The sequence below is a fragment of the Oenanthe melanoleuca genome, chromosome 17 (assembly GCF_029582105.1).
Source record: "Oenanthe melanoleuca isolate GR-GAL-2019-014 chromosome 17, OMel1.0, whole genome shotgun sequence".
Classification (NCBI taxonomy): domain Eukaryota; kingdom Metazoa; phylum Chordata; class Aves; order Passeriformes; family Muscicapidae; genus Oenanthe; species Oenanthe melanoleuca.
The window spans coordinates 9,194,130-9,209,900 of record NC_079350.1 but is presented as its reverse complement, the minus strand read 5'-3'; the positions used below and the strand labels follow the sequence as shown (position 1 = coordinate 9,209,900).

The following is a 15,771-nucleotide window of genomic DNA, read 5'->3' as shown; positions in this document are numbered from 1 at the left end:
AGTGAGAAACTCCAAAGGTTGGTGCCTTGGGGGTGCCTGATCCCTGATCTGATCCCTTCTGCTGTGCTGCTGCCTCCCTGGCAGCCCCTTCCAGGCTCTCAGAGGCTGAGCTGTGTCCTGGAGACACCAAAGAGCCCTGGAGCTGCTGGAGGTGATGGGTCCCTGGTGACAGAGCTGAAGGAAAATGCTTCAGGAGCTGAGGAGAGATGATGCCCCCAGTCCCTGCTCAATCCTGGGCCATCCTGCTGTCCTCCAGATCTCCCCCTTCCTACCTGCTGTCCTGCCTGCCTCCCTCTGCCCTGCCAGGTTTTGTTGGTGGGATGGTGTTGGGGCTGTAGGGGCAGGAGAGACTCTGTTGTCCCAGTTTGGGGAGCTCACATGTGTCTTTTTGGTGTGTTTCAGAGAATCAAGGAATGGTTGGTGTTCTGGTTTGGAGGACAGGTGTCTGCCAATAAAGGCAGAAGTTTCTCTTTGAAATGGAGAATGTAAACCCCCTCCCTCCAAATTATTATAATTTTGGAATTAAGGGGCTCTCAGGCAGAGATATGGGAATTAGGAATAACAGTTCTTTACTAGGAAAATTAAAATAGAAATGCAGTATTACAAAGAACAATCCCAAACCCTGCCAGAGTCAGAATCCAAGCTGACACCCGTCAGTCAGTCAGGGTGTTGGCACAGTCCCATTCAATGGTGGCTGCATCCTCCTGCAGGGGCAGATGTGGTTCAGCTGGAGCAGTGCTCCTGGAGAAGGTGCAGTTTCCTCTGAAGCTCCAGGGATGATGTGGAAAGGTCTGGTTTTCCTCTGGAATCCAGTGGAAAAGGCTGCTCTGGTGTTCCAAATCTCAGTTTTTATCTGGGTAGGAAAGGCTTGGCTCCTCCCCTGGCTGGAGCATCTCCCATGGGATGATGGAATTTTATCAGTCATGCCCTGGGACTCAGTGGCCATGAACAGGAGATATCTCCTGGAGGGAGGATGGGCTGTGGGAAGATAAAGATGATTGCCCAGCTGGTTTAAAGATGGCCCATGAGCAGATAATGTGTGCCAGGAGATCAGGGTCACTGCCCCAGCTGGGTTAACAGATGGGACAGAATTCACATTTCTGGTCACATCCTGTATTGCTGCCCAAGACAAGGAGTGTGGTTTTACTGACAGATGCAGATGACATTGCATTGCTCTCACCTCTTTATTATCTGAGCAGTGTCTGGGGTGCTGAAGGAGAATCTTCTGATCTCTGCACTTCCACTGCAGCCTCTGAGGGTGTGGAAAATCCCGCTGGGAAAAGCCAGTGTCCATGAAGGGGACAGAGGAGTGCTGCAGCTTTGCTGATTAAAGGGAGTATTCCCCTGGGGCATTGTCCTGCAGGGTTTCTCTCTCGAGGTTTTGGAGGGTGCAACCTCCTTTTATCCCCAGCTGTGTGTTTCCCTCTTCCTTTCCCCATTGCTGAGGCACTAGGAATTTACTCTTTTCCTCATATTCCACCCCTTGGACCCGTCACTTTCCCCCCAGGTGCAGAAAGTGCAGAGGTTTGAGGATGTGATCGGTTTTGCACAAGCTGCTGCCTCTGCCCTGGGCATGTGCCATGAAACCCAGAGCAGCAGGAGCATCAGGATGCTCCATCCCAGCTCTCTGCTGTCACACAGAAAGTTAATCACACATTCAGGGGATGAAGATTGTGGTTTTTGATTTTTCTTCCCCCTCTTTGGAGTGAGAGTATTTTTAATTTAAGACCAGTGTGGATAAAGCACTTGTAAGAATTTCATTAGTTTATTAAAAATTCAGGCCTTGGTGGTTATTCCTGAAATTCAGGGTCATTGACCCATTTCTCTCATTACCCTGAAGTTTAGGAACTCAAGCTGGTTAGATTCTGGGTTCTGTAACAAACCTGAGTTTGTTTGTTTGTTGGCTTTTGTTGTTTGTGTGGCTTGAGATTGGGAGAGACATTTAAACCATTTCGGAGATATCCACACCCATTTCCCCCCCTAAAGACCCTCACCTCTGCACCTGGGGGAGCCACTGCAGGGCCAGGGCTGTGTGCCCACGGGCAGGACTGGTGTCCCCATGGGACTGAGATGTCCCCAAGCCCTCTGAAGTGTCCCCATGGCTCCTGAGGTGTCACCTGCCACCCAGGCTCGGCTTTATGTTTTCCTTGGATGTACTTAGACGAAGCCAATCCTAAAACTCACTGGATTTATTTATTTATTTATTTATTTATCTATCTATTTATCTATTTATCTATTTATCTATTTATCTATTTATTTATTTATTTATTTACTTGATGCTAATTCGAAGACTTGAAACTCCGAAAAGTTCTCCACGGCTGCTTTCCAGGAGCGGAGTCCTTCCAGGATCTGCTCCTTTCTCAACAACGCTCCAGCTCCGCGGACGTGCTGCTCTCCTGTGTAAAGTCTGAGATTTCCTGAGATCCGGACGTGGGATCCTTCTCAATGAGGAGCTAATTACCTGTGCTGTAATTAGGAGTCGCTAATCACCAGCACTGTTAGCGGTGGGATGGCAGCGGTGCTGTCTCATCTCTCCCTGCCTTTCCCCGCCGGTGGGAAGCGTTTGTGGCTGATTTTTCTGGCTGATTTTTGTGGCTGATTGATTTTTCTGGCTGATTTCTGAGCAGCAAACGTGAATTGCAGAGGTTGGGGATGCGATCAGCCTCGCCCTGGGCGTGTGCCGTGAAACCCAGAGCAGCAGGAGCATCAGGATGCTCCATCCCAGCTCTCTGCTGTCACTCAGGGGATGAAGACTGTGGTTTGTTGGTTTTGTTTTGTTGTTTTTTTTTCTCTTTTGTGTGACAGAATTTTTAATTTAGGGCCAGCGTGGATAAAGTACCTGTATGAATTTTATTAGTTTATTATGTTTACTGACCCTGGTGGTTATATACTCTGTCTCTTGTGTGGTTGAGGGCTCTGGAATTGCCCTGGAGTGGCTGTTTCAGTGCATCTTTCACACCGAGATTGATTTCACTCCTCCACCCACCAAGGTGGAGAGCAACCCCCATCCATCCCTTGGTGACATTCAGCACCGGCCACTCTGGAGGAGAAAAATGTGACACAAGGGGCCTGGCTGGATGTGGTTCCACTGCCCTGGAACCCTGTTTGTCCCTGCTGGCTCTGTGGAATCCTTCCCCTGTCCCAGGTTGCTCCAAACCCCACCCAGCCCAGCCCTGGGCGCTCTACTGTGTGCCAAGACCTCTCCAGCCTCACAAAAAACATCGTTACACATTCCAGAAATGGCCAACAGGTGAAAAACCAGCTCTGAAAAAAAATCCTGGAGGCAAAACTGGGCAGAAAGCAGCAAATTTCTGCCCAGGCTTTTCCTTTCTGGGAGATTTTTGCAAGTCAATGGCATAAATGGGAATTATGCTGAATAAAAGAGAAAACCTATTTACTGCTCCCAGCCCTTCCCATGGGGCTCTCTGTGTTTTCATTTGGAGCTGGCAGGGAAACTTCAGTTGAAATATTTTTAGATGAAATATGGCATTTTGATATAATTTCCCCCCATTTCTTTGAATGTGTTCTGAAATTTGCTGAAGAGCTCTCAAAGGGAAATTCTAGGAGTTTTCCAGTTGCAGCAAATGGGGAATATTTCAGTTCCTGAATGGTGATGGATGTAGTGGAAGAGACACGCATCATTTATTATTGCATTTCATATAGAAAACTCTCTTTTTAACAAGTCCCAGCTTCACCAAACCTCTCTCCCATCTCCTGAAATGAGAAAGAACAAGTGGAGCTCCTTTCACCAGGACGATCCTAAATCAAGACCCTCCAGTCTTGAAGCTGATTGAGCAGCAGCTGTGGAGCATTCAGAAGGAATTTAATGGGCAAAGACCCAAGGAACTGCCTTTCCTGGAAGTCACATCCCCAACTCCTACAGCAGAGCCTGCACAAGGACCTGGAGAAGCTGGAGCAGTGGCCACAGAACTCAGGAGGTGTCACCAGTGCAGGAGCTGCCCCTGGGTCAGGACAACCCCTGGATCAGCCCACCCTGGGCAGCAGGGCAGGGGGATTCTGCCCCTGTGCCCTGGGCTCAGGTGAGACCCCACCTGCAGAGCTGGAACCAGCACAGGGAGGAGCTGGAGCTGCTGCAGAGCCCAGAGGAGGCACCAGGGGATCAGAGGATGGAGCAGCTCTGCTGGAGGAAAGGCTGGGACAGCTGGGATTGTTCACTGGGGAGGAGAAGCTTTGGGGAGAGCTCAGTGTGGCCTGGCAGGGCCTGGAGGGGCTGCAGGAAAGATGGAGAGAGACATTTTACAGGGGATGGAGGGACAGGACACAGGGATGGCTCAAACTGCCAGAGGGCAGGGCTGGATGGGATTTTGGGCAGGAATTGTTCCCTGGCAGGGTGGGCAGGGCTGGCACAGGGTGCCCAGAGCAGCTGTGGCTGCCCCTGGATCCCTGGCAGTGCCCAAGGCCAGGCTGGACATTGGGGACAGTGGGAGGGGTCCCTGCCATGGCAGGGGTGGCACTGGATGAGCTTTGAGGTCCCTTCCAACCCAAACCAGTCTGGGATTCAAAGCTGCCAGTCACAGGGAGCAGGAGGGCACAGGTGGCTTTAACCCCACTGGTGCATTGGCAGATCTGTGTTTGGCTGGACAGAAATTGCTGAAGGTTTGCAACTTCAGCAGTTTCTCCCTCATTTTCTTACACTTTCAAAGTACAGACCTTCCACTTGAGATTTTGGACTGTGATCCTTGTGGGTCCTCTCTGTTTTGTGATTTTGCAATATAAAGTTGTGATAAAAGGGACAAGTCCTGGGTAACTTTTACTGTCCTCAGGCCAGACAGGACCTGGCAGAAGATGAAAAGCTCTGCAAGGATCTCTCCTTCTGCTGTTCCTGAGGGGTGAGGGAGCAGTGCCATGGCTCCTCTGCTGCCCTTCCTGCCCTCGGGGCTCCTCCAGGAAACTTCCCACTGCTGTTGTCTCCTCCTTTGGGAGCTCTGTGCTGATGCAAGCCCGCAATCCCACGCCTGGAAAATGAAATGCACGTTGTCACCTCGTGCTGTGTGATCTCACTGCTCCTGCTCCAGACACAAATCCAGACTGAGGGAAGGTCCCTGGCCCCAGGCAGCAGGGGCTGAAGCAGGGATGAGAGCATGAAAAGGGAATGGAGACTCGTGCAGGATCCTGGATCACCCTGGGGATGTGCTGAGCGCCAAGGAGCTCTCAGCTCAGAGTTTTGACTCCCTCTGTTCCAAGGATGGGTCAGGGGCTGTCCTGGCAAGGAGAGGGGAGTCAGGAGCCCATGATGTGCTGCCAAAATGAAGATTCCAGCTCAGCTCTCCCATCAGGGCCAGGACTCCCTCAGTCCCCTCTCTGTGGGTCACATTCCTGCCAAACAAAGCAAAAGTGGCACCTTTGAAGGAGCAGCTGCAGATCGTGAATGCAAAGCTGTCCCTGGCACTTGGAGCTCCTTTTCCCCCCATTATTCCACCTTTTCCCAATTCCTGCTCCTTGCTGGCTTTTGATGAGCCCGTGTGGGCTGATTAGGAGGGATTTTAGTAAAAATCATTAGTTAGCTGATTAATTAATAGTTAACTGAAGGTGTGAAGGACACAAAAAATGTTAAGGTGTGCTGGGGACTGATTGCCTCATGATCCCTCATTTATCTACACTCTGTTCTCGTGGGAGAAACTCCAGTGTGTGCTTAAAACAGGGATTGTAGGTGCTGGACACACTCATGTGTCCAGAAAATCAGAAAATTTCTAGAGGTGCCAGCAGTTACCTTGGGGAAGGCCCCAGTGTGAGCATGTCAGGCTGGTGGCTGCACTTTTTGTCACCTTCATTTCAAGCTAGACCAGCAGGATGTAGCTGGACACGATTTCTGAGATGGTTGGATGACCTTTCCTTTCTGCCTGCCCTGTCCTAGTGCTGATATCTAGATTCTTGCTTTCCATGGGATTTTAGCAAATAGCAGGATCATTTTTACCCCCAGCCCTGGACATCTGGGCTATTTCACCTCAACCCATCCCCACTCAGTTCTCATTTGATTTGAGCTTGTCACAATCACCTGAAGCCTGGGAAAACTTGAAGGAAGACAACGGAAGAGTAGTTCCCTTTAGAATGTCTGTGACAATCTTCTAGAGGAGACTTGTGCTGTGGAGAGAGCTGGAGGATGATTTTTATCTCTGAGGATGATAATTTGTGTTTCATGACTGGCTGTGCAGCATGCACATGGAATTTTTCAGCTCCTTTCCAGGATGAGAGAGGCAGAGAAGCAGCTGAGGAATAACTTGTTGGACAACAATAATTCCCTTGCTGTGGTTTCCACCCCCTCCTCCCATCCTGGAGGCTCCCTGAACTCCTCTGGCAGCTGAGGGAGGGCTGTGCCTGCCTGTGATGGGTTTTCCTCTCTTCTCTCCCCAGGGAGTTTGCCAAGGAGCGGGAGCGGGTGGAGAACCGCCGGGCGTTCCTGAAGCTGCGCCGGCAGCAGCAGATCGAGCGGGAGCTCAACGGGTACCTGGAGTGGATCTTCAAAGCAGGTGAGGCAGGAACCTCCTGGGCTTGCTTGGGTGTGCTCTGGGGCAAGTGAGGCCTGCTGGTGGGCTCCAGAATTAATCCTTTATTGACTAATTGAGAGAGACACTGGTTTGTGATCAGAATCTGAATTTACGGTGAGCTGCACATGCTTATATAGCATTTTCAGGAAGACTTTTACTACATTCATTGGGTTAAACATCACACAGACTAAACTTTACATTTCTACTTAGTTCAGTCTTTCCTGCCAGCCAGACTTGATCCAATCTTCTTGTAATCTTCAAAGCTCTGTTTGCTCTTGCTGAGGAATTCATCAAAGTGCATCTGCTAATTAAATCCCCAGTACTATCAGTCTCATTTACAGTTACCACAGCCCTTGGTGTGGCCAAGCCTGGGGAGGCCCCAGCCAGCACTTGCTGGTTTTGTTGGAATTCTTTCTGAGCATTTGCACCAAAGTTATTGCAAAAAGATCTCAGTTTGGTTTGAGCAAAGCTAAAGGAGCTGAGCCAACTTTATTGCTGAGATCAAAGCAATTGTCCTACCACAGGATAATATAAAAAGAGATCGAGTGCCCAAAGGCTGCACAGAGGGGAACTGTTCCCTTCCATGAGTAATTGCTGTTTTATTTACTCCCTGCCTGTGCTGATTTGAAAGCAAAACCAGTGAGAGACTTCAAGTCAGAAATACAATTTAATAGGGAAAAAACATATAATACATGCAATAATAGAAAAGAAAACCTCTGACAGAGAATAGAACCTGACATCCCCTAGTTAGGGTGGTGGCAGCAGTCCAGATGGAGTGTTCTTGTTGAAGCTGTGATCCTGTAGAAAGGTCTGGTAGCTCTTGTCCTCTGGAAACCAGTGGGTAAGGGCAGCCTTGGTGTCCAAATCTCAGTTTTTATCTGGGTAGGAAAGGCTTGGCTCCTCCCCTGGCTGGAGCATCTCCCAGTGGGATGATGGAATTTTATCAGTCATGCCCTGGGACTCACTGGCCATTAACAGGAGATATCTCCTGGAGGGAGGATGGGCTGTGGGAAGATAAAGATGATTGCCCAGCTGGTTTAAAGATGGCCCATTAGCAGGAGATATCTCCCAAGAGATAAGGATCCCTGCTGGTTTAACAGATGGTGATAGAATCCACACTTTTGGGCACATCTTTACATTGTAACCTGGGACACTGCCCCAGCTGCTTTCTCAGCCTTTTTTCTGTGCTGGTGAAACCCAGCTGAGCTACAAAGATCATGTGCACAAAACTCCCCCCATCCCATATTAACATTGCTTTATAACCACTGAAACTGAATATTGCTCTTTATTGCAAGGCCTGAGCAAGTTTAACTAGGACCCAGATATTAATTGAACAGAAAATAGCATTTTTATCAGACTGCAACAATTACCAATAACCTTCCTGCCTCATGGAGGAGCTGATATTTATATATTGACATAACCACAGTCAATTCTTTCATGCAGCATCAAGCAAACAGGAGGTGATTTCCTCCTTGCTTGATTTTCAACATCTGAGCCAAGTGAAAAGACCTTTTAAAACAATGATGGGGAGGAAAAGAAGTGCTGGTTTCTCAAATGGATTCCTGGTGTCATTTTAGACAGATCAGCTTAATTTTTGCTCTTTACAACTGAGATGTAAAATAGAAATATCATCAATTTATGTGGTGCTTTTTAAGCCCATTATTTCTTGTAGCACTGCTCAGGGTGACCATGGAGGGCCACTTGTGCTGTCAGACTTTTATTCACTGTGGCTCTTCAGCAGCAGCTCAGGCAGCCACCCTTCATTCTGTGCTTCTGGAGGAATCAGAAAATAAAGAATTCCCTTTCTTTTCCATTTAGAATTTGTCTTCTCATTAGTTTACAGCTTTTGTGCAGCCTCAAACTCAGATTAATTCCTGGCTTGCCCCGTGGCTGGAGCAGGGCTCTCTGGGCTTCTCCCTTTCTCACCCTGTCTTGCTTTTAAGGCTCTTGGTGATTTTTGGTCTCTAACTCCTGATCTCCATCAATCAAACAGAGCTGAGAATTCCCCTGCAGGGTTGGGGGTGGCTTTGTGTCACTTTGGGGCCTGCTCTGCCCATCACCAGCTGAACTTGTGAGCAACTTGGGATGGAGAAATTATAAAATGTACAGTCAACCTCTGCTCCAATTCCATTTCCTGTGGGAATTCCTGTCTCTTCCATTTCTTTGTTGCCAGGGCTGAATAAATGCCACACCAATCTCGAGTGAAACAGCTGGAAAATGCACATTTTTTAGCCTAATAACACACGATGCAGAAGGTTTTGTGGAACAGGGAAGTGCATGCAAAAGAGCTGAATCAGGGAATGTTAAAAATACTCTGGAAAGGCATTGCTGAGAATACAATAGGAATATAAAAGAGCCTCCTAGTACAGCTGAATAATACCAGTAATTAAAATCAGCTTAGCTGTGTTAATAAAATCTTTGAATAAAAATGCAAAGTGTGAAGGCAAAGCAGAGCAGAGAATCCAGGCTTTAGGAGTGAGGCACTGAAAACTGGGACTGTGCTGTGTCTGGGGATTTCCCAGATCTGTTTTGGGGATTTCAGCTGGGAAATGATCTGGAATTCCTTGGGCAGGATTCAGAAGGGCAGATACAGCCAGGAGTGGACAGAAATCCCCTGCAGCAGCCCCAGGCAGGAGCTGTTTGCATAAAGGGAAGAGCAGAAACTCCTGGGATTCTGCACTAATGGAACTCTGGAGGATTTGTTATTATTCCTGGGAATATCTAATTGTTTTTAAATCCTTCTGCCAGCCTTGACCTCGTTGACTCTTGGAGCAAAGAGTGCCACATGTTAACACTCAGTTTGATTTTAAAAAGTAAACCAACCCCACCCAGCTGTGTCCTGCCCCCACTTGAAATCTGTTGCCTTGGAGGAAAAATTCAGTTCTTTTAATGACTTTTCTTTTTCTAATCTCCCTCTACCTTGTTTCATCTTATTTTTTCCTGCTCTGGAGCAGCCAGAACCAATCAGCCCAATCTCTTCTCTTCCCCTGCACACCTCACCAGGTTTCCAGTATTTCTAATATCCTCCCTGAGCATTTGGATTGTTTGGTTTTTTCCCCACTCATTTATTTTTGATGCAGAAAGAGTGGAAAGCTGCATTCCAGTACTTCATAAAATGATGTCTTAATCCCTAGATGGGTTTTGCTTTGTAATTTTTTACATATTCTGTGCAGCTGCTGGAGCTGGACAGGAGGTGCCCTTGTTTGTAGTGTTCAGGTTTTTACCTCAAGGGTTGTTTAAGCACCAAGGGAAGTGTGAGTGACTAAAATAACTCCTTTGTGTGTGCCCTACCTCCCCACAGCCAACAATAATTGTAATTTAACATCGTGGTTATTGCTCACTGACCACTCTGAAGTGTCTTTAATGTTTCCCATTAATGTCTGTAATTTGAATTATCTCAGATTCCCAGACTGGTTTGGGGTGGAAGCTCCATCCAGCCTGGCCTTGGGCACTGCCAGGGATCCAGGGGCAGCTCTGGGCACCCTGTGCCAGCCCTGCCCACCCTCCCAGGAACAATTCCTGCCCAAAATCCCATCCAGCCCTGCCCTCCTTCAGTTTGAAGGCAGCTGTGCTTTCCAGAGGAATTAAAAAGTGGGGAAGAAAAGCAATGGATGCAATCCATGCAAATGATTTTGCCCCTGCTGCTTTCTCCTCTGCAGAACTGCAGGAACTCCAAGGCTGGAATTTTTGGAGAACAGGGAACTACAAGTTCTTCACACAGAGTAAAGAGCTTATAAGCCCACAAATATTCTTTTGAAGATGTTTCTCTTATCTTACAAGGACATGAATCATTTGGAAAACACTTTGCTGAGAGACTCAAAGTCTTCCTGTCCAGGGCTCATCAAGTTTCACGTCTTTTGCATTTTAATTTTTTCCAAATCCACCTTTTTTCACACAAAACTGGAGTGCTTCTGTTCTCCTGGAGTGCCAGGCTTTGGGAATGGTTATCCTCTCATCTTCTGTCACGACAGAGCTTTCTGAGCTTCAGGTTTCAGCTTTTTTAGAGGAACAGAGCCCTGAGCCCCTGGGTAGGGATGGGAACAGACACCTCCAGCAATGAGCCCTGTGTGAGATGCCAAGGCAGGGGAATTGCCACGGAGACCAGGCAGAGCTCCCTGGGAGAGTGTGACAGCCACTTCTGAGGGCTGCATTTTTATCAACTTTTTCTATTTACCCAGCCAGAAATTAAATTCATTTAGTCTTTGTTTTTCCTCACCTCTGTTGCCTGTTGAGTGTGAGTTATTTCCAGGTATTTCCAGTAATCTGCTGCTCCTTTGAGCCCCCAGTGTCCTCTCTCCCCACTCCAAAGAGAAGGAGAAGGGGCACCACGATCTTGGCTGCTTTGCCTTTATTTCCAGCCCAGTCACACCCAGCACTTAATGATCAAAAATTCCTCTTGCTGCTGAGACACCCCTGGCTCTGATACCCTGGCAAAACCTTTTAGCCTTTGTTTGGAGGCTCAGAATTGCTGATCTGGCCCCATCTTTCTGCTGAACATCCCTCCTAAAGCAGAGGCACCGTTTTTGGGGGGTTTTTCAGGTGCCAAATTATCTCCTTCCAGGCTCTGTTAGTGATGACTAAAGGCAAAGCAGCTCGTGAGCCTCTGTCAGGATGGTTAAAAACCCTTCCTAGCAGTGCTCAGTGACCTGCTGAGCTCTCTTTTTAGCCTTGAAAATCTCCTGGGGCTGCTGTGGTGCTTTGGATTCCCAGAGGACACGAGGCAGGCAGGAATAGTTATCAAGGGAGAGAACCTGGGAGCACTGCAGTGAGGCTGGAGGGAATTTCAGAGGTGAAAAAGGGTTGGGTTATTTAAAAGGAACAGCAAAACTGAGCCCAGCTGTGTTTATGGATGGAGATTTGTTTTGGAACCAATTCAGGACCCTGAATTTGGGGCAAAGTTTTGCAGAATTGTCTTGTAAGGGTAATTTCTAGGTGAGAATCCAGTACAGCCTTTGGGAAGGGTGTCCCTGCCTAGCCAATCCCTTCCTTGGGTTTCAGGGCACTCAGACTGGGAATTGCCATTTCATTCCTCCCATATTTTAACCCTGAACATCAGTAGGGTTTTCCCTGGGGAGGACTTCAAAAGAATCTCTTGGTGTGAGTTGCTGGTTGGTCAGAGAAATTTCTTGACCTGTTCAAAATATCCCATTTCACTCTCCTGACCTGTCTTAAGAAGACTTGAAAACCACCTGAATGGTAGGTGGGAATTGAAGGCACAATTTGTGGGATTTTGGAAGGACTTTATACCTTTTAAAATGCAGCTTAAAATCAGAGCTCCTCCAATTTTTTAACCCTCTCCTTTCTTTCACATCTCTGGTGCATTACTTTTGTATTTCCTTCCCATCTCTTTGGGTTTCCAGCCTCCCTCAGTCCTTGGTATTATTTTTCAGCCTTCTCAATTTGCTGTCTTATTAAAGTATCATTCCTTCTCTCTCCCAGATGATTAATAAAGAGATTATATAAGGTTTGTGTGGCTTATATGGGCTTATATAAGGCTGATCCCTGTGGGATCCTTCTAGACAGCTCTCAGCTACACACTTTGATGTTTGGCCTCTGGTTTGTTTGTATTTATTTTTCTGAAGTTACTCTTCCATCTAGACTGGCTTTAAAGTAAAAATTTGGTGGGAACACTGTGTCAGATGTTTTAGTAAGAGCCCAAATCACACTGATGGAATTACAGGCATGTGAATTTGCCATGTATAAGAACAGAAGGAAGGGTGGAGTTTACCAGCTGCCAACTCAATGTTTTGTTTGCTTTGGGTTGTCCTTTAGCAGATCCCCACATCAGTTTCCAGCAGCAAACTAAAAATCTGTGGTTCTGAGCGAGGTCTCAAGTATTGGCACAGCACTGCAAATCTGCCATGGGGTGGCAGTGACCTGGGAAACCTCAGGAAATTGGGTTGTCTTTCACACAGATAAAAATTATTCCATTTTAGGAGGTTGGTTTTTAGTGTTTCTTGTTTTTTTTTTTTTTTTTAAGTTTAGGCAAGTGCAAGGTTGTATTTTGGAGATGAGTTGCAGAGGAATGGAAGGGTGGTGTTGCAATCAGTGTGCCAGGCAGATTTCCCTCATGGAAAACTTGGATTTTATTTGGACAAAGATTTGATGTGATGGCTCTGTGGTGACAGTGAGTCTCCTGCCGTGTGGCCCTGCTGCTCTCACCCTGTGCCACGACTCTGCTCCCCATGGCTGAACCCTGATTTTTTGGAGACAAAAGAGCAGTGATGGGTGTGGAGCATCTTTCCCAAACTGTCTCCATTGTGGGTGGCCAGGAGGGACCTTCCTGAGGTTTTTGGGGACTTGTGGTCCAGCCTGGTCTGGAGGAAGCCCCTTGCTCTGCAGAGGTGCTGTGGGGATGAGAGCTGGTGAGGAACCCGCAGAGGGGGGATGGATCTCACAGGGGAAGTGGTTTTGTTTGGAATCCTTCCCCTGTGCCGGAGGGACACGGGCTGAGAAACATCCCCGAGGCCAGAATTCCTCTGCAGAGTCTGCCGGGGATGGGTGGGTGGCACCGGGACAGGCTGGGAGCATCCTGAGCCGACCCTGCCCGCTTTTCCTTTTCCAGAGGAGGTCATGCTGGCCGAGGAGGACAAGAACGCGGAGGAGAAGTCCCCTCTGGACGGTAGGTGGCTTTGCTGGCCGTTTTCCTCCTGTGCCACGGGAGAGGTTCCACTGCTGTCACTGCCACGCGGATCCTCCCGCATGCACCCGGCGCAAATCCGGCCACAGAGCCGCTTCTCCCGGGGCTGAGGAGCAGTTATGGGACACCCCACACCGGCCCGGGATGGGGATGTGCCCTCGGGGTCGGTGCCCACGCCCTGCCGAGGGTGGCTGGCTGTGTGTGCAGGGGGGACAGGCTGCGCAAGGATGGAGAAGAGCGAATGCGCTGACCGAGAGAAGGCAGGGCTGCGAGCGGATTTGACCCAGGGACTGAGCCCCCTGTTAGCTGTAAGCAGTAAGACATAACAGGGTGTGGTGATCCTTCCTTCCGACGTGCGAGCCCGGCGTGGCAGGACGGCCGGAGGAGCCGAGCAGCGAGGCCACGGGGATGCTCCCCCTGTGCCTCCAGCCCCGACAGCTCTTAGGATGCGCCAGCCACTCAAAGCTCAGTTAAAGACTCTTCCCTCTCCCTTTTCTGACCATCTTTCGTCCTCCCATGTCTCCTCCTTTCCCCTCCCCTCCCTACCCCCCCCTCTTTTTTTTTCTCCTCCCATTCACTGTCAGGGAGGGCCGCCTCGGAAGGGCCGATTCCTCAAGGCACGGCGCCGGCAGAGACTGGCAGCGGCAGCAGCTACAACAGTGAGTGGATTGCAAATCACCAGGGTGGCACACAGGGGCAGCTTCCCCCCACGGCCGCCGTGCCCAGCTCACCGGTGCCATCCCTCCCCGGGCGCTGTTCGCCCGGCTCCGAGCCCTGCGGCTCCCGGAGCATCCCCGCTGGTCCCGCTGGGCCAGCCCGGTGACCTGCGCCGGAGCTGGGGCTGGAAGAGCTGGGGCTGCAGCAGGTCAGGGCTGAGGTGTGCGTGGCCAGTGCGAGTGCGGGGGTGTGTGCGAGCTGGGGGAGCCTGGCCGGCGCTGGCTGCAGCCGGACCCGGTGTCTGCAGGAGCGGTCTGAGAGGCTGAGTGCTGTGAGAAGCTCCAGGTGGGCGCAAGGCAGGGCGGACAGACCCAGAGATGCTCAGGCTCCTCTTGTCCTAAAGCTGAAGGAGCCCGAGAATGTTCCCAGCCTTGGAGGAACTGGTGTGGAGCAGCCCACGTCTGGGGTGGTAAATTCTGAGTCCCCAAAACAGAGAGACGTGGCATCCAGGGTGCCTGGAGAGATGGCACAACCTCACTGCCAAACACACGCAGGAGTTTTCTGGGAGAGAAGATAAAGAGCTGCTCAGTTCATGCCAGGGAGTGCTGGGAAGTTTGAATGCCAGAGCTGGTTGCGTTCCAGGATGGCCCTGGCCGTGCTGGAGTGAACTGGGACAGACACAGCCGGAGGGACCCCCAGGCTGCGATTGCTGGGACTGAGGATTCAGCCTAGAGCTGGGTGGGGCAGCAAGGAGAGCATTTGCAAATCAACGGATCCAGATCACAGGTTCAGAGCATCCTCTCCTCTCCTGGGTGACGCTCTGGGTGTTCCCTGGAAGTGACTCAAGCACAGCCCTTAGGAAAAGCGCATCCGTGTGTCTGTCAGGGCAGGGCAGTCCGTAGGGTGAGGGGGTGTTGTGGAGGAGCCTCCCCGGGGCAGTCTCTGCAGCGTGAGTGGCTTTGCTGTGTGTGCCCACGGACCAGTCTGTATCACCACACCGTGGGGTGTCTTACTGCTGATAGAAAGTGCTGCTTTAGTTACTGTCTGTCTCGAAGCTGTCACCAAACTGTACCAACGTGATTTTTTTTTTCTGCCACTTCTCAAGGTTCTGCAGGTAGGTGGTCCTGGGAGCAGCGTCCTCAGTGCTCCTGCCTCACCCCCCGTGCTCTGGGTGGACAGTGCAGAGCTCTCATTCCCTGTTGGAGTAAACATAGTGGTGTTTGTCCTTCCCAACTAAAAGCTTCTTTTGGAGGAAATAAAAATGTGTTTTCAAGGGATTCCGCCATCCCCAGAGAGCAGGGGCTGCACACTGGGCGCTGCTGAGAGGCTGCTCACTGATGTGTGGCCGCTTTTCCCACGCAGCATTTCTGCTCCTTGAGGCGTGGCTGGGTGGTCAACTGAGCTCTGTAAACGCTGACTCCCTCCCGGTGCCCTCTGCCAGCAGCACCGATGGGTTCAGGGGTGGCACTCTCCTCTGCCAGCCCCGTGGGGCTCGGGATGCTCCAGTCCTGCCCAGCCCTTGTGCTGTGCTGGAAGGCCCAGCAGCTGCAGCCACCCCCACCCTCCTGCATCTGCTGCATGCACTGAGACGTGCAGAGCTGTGCCTGGCCAACCTTCAGGAGCTGGAAGGGCAAAGAGGTGAAGCACCCTGGCACTGAGGTGTGCAGAGCCCCTGCAGGGTTGTGGGTTGTCCGGTTTGCTCCAGGGTACCCTGGTGGGGGAGCTTGAAGAGTGAAGGGAGGGGGAGACAGAATCCACTCTGCATCCTCATGGGGCATTTTCTCTTTGATTTGCACGCAGTGTTGAAAAGAGCCGCAATAAAGAAGAGCAAAAACGACCTGATTCATGCAGAGGAAGGTGAGGACCATTTCACAGACATTTGCTCCGTTGGTGAGTACTGGCTTCGCATCCCCCGAGGTTTCGACTCCACCTGAACCTGTCCATGCCATGTTTCCTCCTCTGGAGCGG

General features: G+C 50.1%; 1 protein-coding gene across 1 annotated transcript in view; it reads left to right on the top strand.

Annotated features, from left to right (window-relative positions):
- The window catches only part of LOC130260249 (voltage-dependent N-type calcium channel subunit alpha-1B-like), a 155,476-nt gene that overhangs the window by 23,188 nt on the left and 116,517 nt on the right, over positions 1-15,771 (top strand). Inside the window, exons 6-8 of the mRNA XM_056505472.1 lie at positions 6,373-6,488; positions 13,072-13,128; positions 15,604-15,660. Coding sequence (XP_056361447.1) covers positions 6,373-6,488; positions 13,072-13,128; positions 15,604-15,660 — 230 coding nt within the window. The remainder of the gene's footprint in view (positions 1-6,372; positions 6,489-13,071; positions 13,129-15,603; positions 15,661-15,771) is intronic.